Genomic DNA, 8,616 nt, shown 5'->3' with positions numbered 1-8,616 from the left:
GAACCTTAAAAAGTCTCCTGATTATGAAATGTTCATGCTCAAAGTCGTCACCTGAAAAAGATTTGGTTGATCCAATATGTTTTTGCATGATTTATGCCAGGGTCACATAATATGATAGCAGCCATCACAAATGGTGACCCGTATGCCAGGGACTGCCTGCTGATTTCAACCTTAAAAATTATTCAGATTATGAAATGTTCATGCTCAAAGTCGTCACCTGAAAAAGATTTGCTTGATCCAATATGTTTTTGCATGATTTATTTTATATATATATATATATATATATAATCCACAGCACAATCCAACGAATTTGCCAGAAATTAAAACCAGAAGAAAAAATCCAAAACCAGGAGACAAATACACTGAATCAATAAGACCTTGTGAATGAAAAGAAGTCTACGCAACGAGCACTGTCTGGATCTGAATCCTGGTTGTATTTAGACTCCAGCTCCAGGTTCTGCGTTGCTTTACCTAGATGTCACAATCAGAGTTAGAGTCAGGTAAAATAACAGGGTCAATTTTACTGTTTACGCGACAGTTGTATGCTAATCACGTCAAGGTGAAATACAGTTATACCTCACCCTACGTCAGTAATTGGTTCCAGAAGGCACAACTTCGACAAACGACTTGATACGAAAAACCCCTATTGGCTCGAAACACCAATTAAAAAAAGACAATACTTTTACATTTATAAGCTTTTATTTGATTGCAAACATTAAAATATATTAGTTTACATATTTTAGCATTCCCTGGCTGACGTAAGGTTGAAACCGAAAGAAGACGATTTGTATTTTTCTGTATTTTTTGCAAAAAAAGTCGAGTTCGACGTAACGCGAATGACGTATGACGACGTATGACGTAATACCGTAGGCCTATCGCTGTTTCGAAATCATGGATCCCCAATTAGTCAAAGAAATATTTGACTTATTAATTAAAGGAGAATATCCGAAAAATTTCAGCAAGCATCAGAGATACAGCTTACGAAGAAGATCTTCTAATTTCTCCATAATCGGTAAGTTATTTTTTGCAAGAAACATCTAATAAACATGACTTCCAGACATTAGGCCACTTAAAATTAATAAATTGTTTTACATGACTCAAACTTCTAAAATATTGGTGAGTAGGGGATTTTCTATTTTCTATTTTATATTTTTAGCGAAAAGACGAACGGCAACAGAGATATACTAAAACTAGAAAAGTTCTTTTTAATACCGTGGGCCCACACACAATCTGACAAACGATAAAAACCATTGTCCGAGAAGCGTCAAATTGAAAAATCCGAGGCTGACATAAAAGATTTTTCACCCACAGTTTTTGAGGTAAAAAAAACCGATTTTTTGAAAAATATAAAATATTAAAAAAATCGAGCCGTCACCAAAAAAATTGAGGCGTTCGGCCATGTAAAACAATTTATTAATTTTAAGTGGCCTTAATACATGTGAAGTAAATGTAAATAGTACAACAGTAAATACAGCAGTCTTCATATGTTTATTAATATACGTATAATTCCGAATGTATTTTAGATGGAGACTTGTACTACACCAGAAACAAGGGCTCTGACGAAGAAGTCAGGGCCAAAGTTGTTCGTGGCGCAGAAGAGGCTGATGAACTTTTCATACAGTTCCACAGCAGTGGCATTGGAGCACACTGTGGGCAATTAAAAACTAGGGATGCCATATCCCAGCGTTTTTACTGGCCTGGAATGTCCAGAGACATTGAACGATGGGTATGTTATTATTTATGTTTTTCTTATACAGCTATTTGAAGTTCGTAAAGACGTGTTTCCACATTGAAAAAAATTCTGTATGTTGTCACAGGTGTCACAGTGTACAGTTTGCCAGAAAAACAAAGGCACACTAAAAACTGAAACGCAATACACACCAATCAAGGTAAGTTTTGGACCTATATATATGACTGTTTATAATGTTTATAATATTGTTTTGCACTATATGCAGACGTGTGTCAACAATTGACAACTGATCACTTTCATATGTCTTTCATATGTCTGTCCTCACATTGCATTTATATAGTACAGCTTAAAATCCTATGCATTAATTTAGAGCAGAGCATGTGAGCGGAGCGTGAGCGAGGGGCGGAGCGGGCGGAATTCGGTCAGAGCGCGGAGTGGTTTTTTTTATCATGGCTGGAGCGGTCGCTCTGTCTCGCTCCAGTTTCGCTCCGATACCGCTCTTTCCACGAGCCTGATGCTTGCCCAGATCTACCCAGAATTCATCTGTACAATTATAAAGACTGTTACACAAATTAGTCGAGATGTTCGCGAAATATTTCACAAAGGTTTAAGGCGACAGTTGTTAGGTATGCCGATTATTACGAGGAAGAAGTTGGCTCCTTATTCGCAATAGCAGTTCCTTATTTGCAAAATCCGTTCCACCTTAAATAGGCATTATGTGTGATCTGCCATATTCACAGCAATTTACCTGGTAAACATCAAAACGTCCGTTCAAAACACTAACACCACCTAAAAGAGCAATTATTACACGTACTATATCATGCGTTTAAAGGTATTTTACTGTAGAGTTTTATAAATAATGCCCTGTGAAATATGCATTGTTTCCCATTAAGACCCATTGGAAATCAATGTGTGATCTGTCATAAACCTTAACGCCATCAGATAGAGTAATTATCATACTTATTATATACAGAGTTTGATGACATTTTACTGTAGAGTTTTAAAAATAATGCCCTTTGAATGCTCATTATCATGGAATGCAAGTAATACCCTTATTAGCAGACATAAATTTATAAAAATAATAACAAACAGTAGAAATTTCTCATACCGTTATTGTCATACCATTTCTCATACCATTATTCTGCAAAACTTGCAGAATAATAAAACAACGAAATACATATAATTGTTATTAATTTTCATTTCATTATAATTAGAATAATAGCCTCATACATTTGGGGCAACGGAGGTCTTCAATGTATTGTTAGGCTGGTCAAAGTCAAGTGTGGCTCCATGTTCACTCCACTGTTTCAAGAAAGATGCCACCTAAAAAAAAACCACAGGTTGCATAGAAGACAAAGATTTTATTATTAGGCCTACTTAGATATTTAGCTTGCATGGATGAAAAAGCTGGCCTATCATTCTAACAATAGATAGATTGAATGGATAGGAGCAGTTTGGAAAATTTCCCCATAAAAGACTGTGAAAAATTTGATGGAAAGAGGAATGAAAAAGAGAGATATAGGTGGAATTTAAAAAAGAAATATACAAGTACATTTGTTCTTGATGTGGTGTGAATTTAGATTTTCTAGATTGTGTTGTGTCTGTCATATGTACTACTGACTTTAATTTATGAAAGCATTTATAGTTTCCAATTTAGCTTAATTTCTAATTAACTTTGATTTTACTTTAACAGACAAAGGTTCCATTTGAACTTGTTGGCATGGACCTAATTGGGAAGCTGGTCATGACAGAAGAAAAGAATCAGTATACATGTGTGATGATTGATTATTGCACAAGATGGACACAAGCTTATGCCTTAAAGTCAAAGACCGCAAAGGAAGTGACAGAGTGCATACTAAAATTTGTTTACCAATTTGAAGTGCCCAAACGCATCCTCACAGACCAGGGCAAAGAGTTTGTCAACACTGTAAGTTTTTTTTTTTTTAATACAATACATTTTGAAATGTTATTGTATTTTACAAATGTTGCCGAATATGTACTGTAAGCATTGTCAGGCTATGTATTTGCTATTCAGCAGAGGTATGAACATTCAGCAGTGGTATGAACTTATATATGTTTATACAGCGTCAATTCAGGCACAAATGAGAAAGAGGTTTTCTTACATTCCCTGTAGATAAACACAGAGGTATGCCAAGCCTTGGGAATCAAGAGGAGCCTTTGTGCCCCATACCACCCCCAAACAAATGGGCTGGTTGAGAGGTGTAATGGTACCATACAGAGGTAAAATATGATTACATCTTTTCACCATTACTTTTCTAGTCTTACACTTACACTTGTTTCACTGGGCTTTTGATTGTTGGCCTGATTCCAGTCCCCTGTTTCCAGTCTTCACACACCACTACATAAGCCAAACCAGCTTACTCACTCATTGTACCTTCCATGTATTCACTGAGCCTTCATATCTAACATTATATTCTTGTTTGTGTTTGGGAAGCTCCCCCATTGATTTCTTTGTTTATTAAAGTTTTATTCAGATCACTGTATAAGGGTGACTGCAAAAACAATGTAACTGTTACAATCCTATGGAGAATATGGAATTCAAACCAAAAAGTTATGGATGTATCTATTTCATTTGTAGGGCTCTTGCCAAGCTGGTGGACGATAAGCCCAACACCTGGGACAGATATCTAGATGCAGTGATGTTTGGTCTTCGCACCAAAAAGCAACTGACAACACGCTTCTCACCATATTTCCTGATGTTTGGTAGAGAAGCACGCTACCCATTTGAAGTGCCTGAACAGTATCAGGTTAGACAGGTTTTTAATATAAATGTTAATGCATATATTCTTTGACTACTGAAGACAAGTTAAATAATATCTTAAAAACGTTATTTAATTTTCTACAGATTGATCACTCCATTGAGGACAAATATTTAGAAGAGGAGGTCACCTTTGACATTGAGAGGCAGGAAAAACTCCTCAAAATAGTACAGGACAATGTTGAAAGGGTGCAGGAGAAGACCAGAAGGCACCTGCGATCAAAGACATTTGGCCAAAGGCTTCAGGTTGGTGACATGGTGTGGAGGAAGAATGTTCGCAGTCAGCAACGGAAGGGAGGAAAATTGGAGCCCGAGTTCTTGGGGCCTTTCACAGTGACAAGAATAGAGGGGAAAAGTGTTGACCTTGTAGATGGTTTTGGGAAAGCCACCTTAAGGGTTAACATTGACCACTTAAAGCTGCACACTGAAGAGGTCCCTAGAATTCCCAGCAAATTAAAAGAGAAGGCTAAAGCCAGAGTGCCCACCTCCCCTTCAGCAAAACCACCTTCACCCCCTACTCAAACTACCTCCCCTGCAGCAGAACCACCTTCACCACCTACTCCAACTACCTCTCCTGCAGCAAAACCACCTTCACCCCCTACTCCAACTAACTCTCCTGCAGCAAAACCAGCTTCTCCTCCTACTCCAGCTACCTCTTCTGCAGCAAAACCAGCTTCTCCTCCTACTCCAGCTACCTCTCCTGCAGCAAAACCAGCTTCTCCTCCTACTCCAGCTACCTCTTCTGCAGCAGAATCGTCTTCTCCACCTACTCCAACTACCTCTGCATATCCATCCTCATCTCTACCAACAGCTGTGTCCACCACTCCTCTGCTGGCATCAGCCACTGTATCTACCTCTCCACCAGCCGTCTCACTGCTGTCTTGTATGTACTCAGTCATAATATTCATATACAAATGTGAACTACTTTTATATTCTGCAGAATGCCATTTATATTAAAAATATCACTCAAATCATTATAAAGATTCAATATTCAAGTAGTTTGTCATATGCACAGTAAAAAAGAAAATGGTTCACAACCATGCAATGAAATTCTTTGCCAATCTACCTTTACACAACAATAACAGTAGCATTACAATGACAATAATAGCAATAAGATTACATAAATAATTAAGGTTAAAAACAGTTAAACAATAATAAATAAAAATACAAAGTGCTCTGTGCCTTTGTGCTACAGATTGGATAACAGTCAGATGGAGAGGGTGGGGCAGTGTTGAATGTGCTGTAGAATGTATATTGTTAGAAACTACACTAAGAGAAGATTTTTAGTTAGATTTCTAATTTTGTTTTGTTTTACAGGTGTGAACGAGGCCTGGGAAGGGAAAAATGTCCATGTACTGCTTTCAAGAATTGGGCCTTACAAAATTTTTTACTGGGACATCACAAGAACAGCTCCTGATCAGGAACTTGAGAGTGAGGTGTGTTGGGATATGTTTTTTTTTCTATAGCACTTTATATGTGTGTGTATGTATATTCTATATATACTGGCAGATGTATGAAAATTAATATTTTGGTTCTCAGGTGATAAATGCCTACCTGCTGCGTTTGGTGCAGCATCACAATCAGAGAAATGAAGACAACCAGGCCCTTTTCATTGATTCCTATGAAATGACTAGCATTTGGCAGAAGAAGACGTCAAGGTTAAAGGTAATGAAAAGTGATGCTGTGACAGTGTACCATCACCACCAGTGTGAAGCCACATACGGTGACTGACTTGGTATATGAATGTCCTATTTTGTTCCTACTTTCTAAATGTTATTAATTTTATCATAAGAAGAGGGTATGGTGCTGGTACTAGTCCTCGTCTAGGTATTATATTTACATTACATTTATTCATTTGACTGACAGTATTATCCAAAGCGACTTCGAGCATAGATAGAAGTGTGAAGGGAACATAAGAACTACAACTATATTGCCTACATATATTGGAAGAGTTGCAACTCCAAAGTGCATACATTGTATAACAAAACTACAAACGATAAAACTACAAAACAACCATCACAGTCATAGCTATAGATATCTGGTATAGTGGTGCAAAATGAAAGATCGAGGCATTCTTGGTATGGTATGCGTATGTATACATATTTTTAATAAAAAAAATAATGATTTATTTTGTAATAATTATGATTAGTCTGTCTGTTTAACAACAATTTGGAAGTGGTGATTTTGCAACATTAACTGAGTTTAGTGTGTATGTAATTTTGGTTGAACTGAGTCATTTTTTCTCTGGCTGCTTTTTTTCTTTTGCGCCAAGGCAAGTGTTTTTGTTTGTTACATGTTTTTTTTTATTTGTCATTGTGGTGGCACTGCTCTAACACAAAACATTCATTTGTCCCTTTGATTTTGAATAATTTCTAGAGCACAAGTTGTATTACAAGAGAAATGAACCCAGACAAAAACTGGTCTTATGATAGTGATTTTTTTCTCATAGTGGTATGCTCTGAGGTGTGGTGTTACCTTCTAATCCTTTATTTGAAATTACCTTTTAGTGCAACCCAGGGAACTTTAACGTAATACTGGGAGCAGTACATGAACCTGGCCACTGGATACTGACAGTAAGAACAACCTTTTTTTTATTATGTATGGAGTCTCACTTCTTATTGTTTATAGTGTATGCTGCATATTAATTTTATTGTCATATAGGCAATGTTTCCCAAACTGTTGAAGAGCTTGGTGCTGGACTCTCTAGGACACGCATCCTCAAAACTAAAAACATGCTTGGAGTCCACAAGGTACTGCAACTTCATTGAAGACTGCTGCTAAGACCAGTGTATTCTATAAAGCAGCAAGGAACTTAACTAATGTTGCTTTTGTCTACTTTTGAGGGCATTTATGAGGAAGCATGGGTGTCAGGTGTCCCGATGGAAGGCAGAAACAATGCCACATTCATTACAACCCGATGGCAGTTCATGTGGCATATTTGTTTTGAAAGTGAGATTTTTATCTATTTTTCATTTCTTGCTTTTACAAATTCATTGTGTCCTTTGTTTTTTGTGTCTCCTAAACCCAAATATTTGCAGTTCATTTGATGTATTACAAATGTCATTTATTTATCTTAGTGACTATGTTGCATTCTAGTATGCTGAGAAAATCCTGGCAGAGGAGCCTCTAATCTTCTCAACCACAAGATCAGCAGTTTGCAAATATAGAAAGAAAGTAGCTGTCAAACTGCTGAAGCAGACAGGTAAGTTTTTACTTTTACTTAGCATTATTATCATATCATTGAATTCTTTGATTCAACTTATAAAACATGAATTTATTATAATTGAAATAAGTTATGATCTTAATAATGATCTTATTCTGATCAGATGATCTTCGTGAGCTTTGCCACTATTGTGGAGAAAAAATTTCAAAAGTAGACTCCGACGATCCACAAAATGAAAAACACACAGACTGGGTATGTGTTTACCTAAAACCAACATTAAACCAAAGTTATGCCTAATTCCTCTGCTAAGGGAAATGTGTTTCCAAGAAACCTCAGAAGCCATCACCTATTTAGAACTTTTTTGCAAGAATTAACAAGATGGAAGGAGGAGGGAGAATGGAGTGCATTTTTATTGTAAAGAATATACAAAACACAGAAAAGCATTCATATAAAACAATTATGTATATAACAAACCTGAAAAACCAAAGTATATGACAACAATGAGTACAGATGAAACATTAATGCATGCCAAAGAAAATACTACAACGACTGAACATATTACTATCTTGCAGTATCAATGACACAATCTTCATAGGATTTTTTAGGTAAGAAAAACAAAACAGACTTACCTTAAGAAGTATTCTGAAATAAAGACAACATATGTTTTGCTAAATAATGCATGATCTGTTTATTAAGAGCACACATAATGTGTGGGAATTATTTGTACAGAAAAAATGAAATAATGAAGAAATGAAATAAACCCTACTCAATACATGCTTTATGCTTACAGATCCAGTGTGATGCATGTGGAAGGTGGTACCACCTGACCTGTGTTGGGACAACAGATACTTCAAAAGAGTACTGCTGTCTGGCATGTTAATAAATTTTGATTTTCTTTTGATTTAAGTTGTAAATACCTTGTTCATATTTTAAATTCAGTTTGTTGATAATTCAAGTTCAGAATAAAGTTTATTTTTGGATGAA

At 36.3% G+C, this 8,616-nt stretch overlaps 1 protein-coding gene across 4 annotated transcripts; it reads left to right on the top strand.

The window, feature by feature from the left end:
• The first annotated feature begins 378 nt into the window (after window positions 1-378).
• On the top strand, window positions 379-8,616 carry LOC140592279 (uncharacterized). Of its 4 annotated transcripts, none has more exons than XM_072715383.1 (16): window positions 379-1,012; window positions 1,524-1,726; window positions 1,818-1,889; window positions 3,384-3,617; window positions 3,825-3,931; window positions 4,290-4,458; window positions 4,557-5,352; window positions 5,787-5,905; window positions 6,009-6,134; window positions 6,977-7,042; window positions 7,131-7,219; window positions 7,313-7,418; window positions 7,566-7,671; window positions 7,796-7,884; window positions 8,205-8,237; window positions 8,423-8,616. In XM_072715383.1, exons 1-15 carry the CDS (start codon window positions 892-894, stop codon window positions 8,211-8,213), a joined length of 2,412 nt encoding a protein of 803 aa, XP_072571484.1. In that variant the 5' UTR covers window positions 379-891; the 3' UTR covers window positions 8,214-8,237; window positions 8,423-8,616. The 4 variants fall into 4 exon arrangements, 3 of the variants coding, with proteins under 3 accessions (XP_072571484.1, XP_072571482.1, XP_072571483.1); XM_072715382.1 differs by lacking the exon at window positions 8,205-8,237 and having other exon boundaries at window positions 426-500; window positions 938-1,012; XR_011992620.1 differs by having other exon boundaries at window positions 7,796-8,237.

Source organism: Paramormyrops kingsleyae, chromosome 8, assembly GCF_048594095.1.
Source record: "Paramormyrops kingsleyae isolate MSU_618 chromosome 8, PKINGS_0.4, whole genome shotgun sequence".
Taxonomy (NCBI): Eukaryota; Metazoa; Chordata; class Actinopteri; order Osteoglossiformes; family Mormyridae; genus Paramormyrops; species Paramormyrops kingsleyae.
The sequence above is the reverse complement of the archived record's forward strand: the minus strand, read 5'-3'. Positions and strand labels throughout refer to the sequence as shown.

Bases quoted from the DNA above. Each gene is read 5' to 3' on its own strand.
- LOC140592279 (XM_072715381.1), top strand. From the start codon at position 892: ATGGATCCCCAATTAGTCAAAGAAATATTTGACTTATTAATTAAAGGA. The intron at 3,618-3,824 runs GTAAGTTTTTTT...CATTCCCTGTAG, and splicing joins GCAAAGAGTTTGTCAACACT to ATAAACACAGAGGTATGCCA. The intron at 7,220-7,312 runs GTACTGCAACTT...TCTACTTTTGAG, and splicing joins ACATGCTTGGAGTCCACAAG to GGCATTTATGAGGAAGCATG.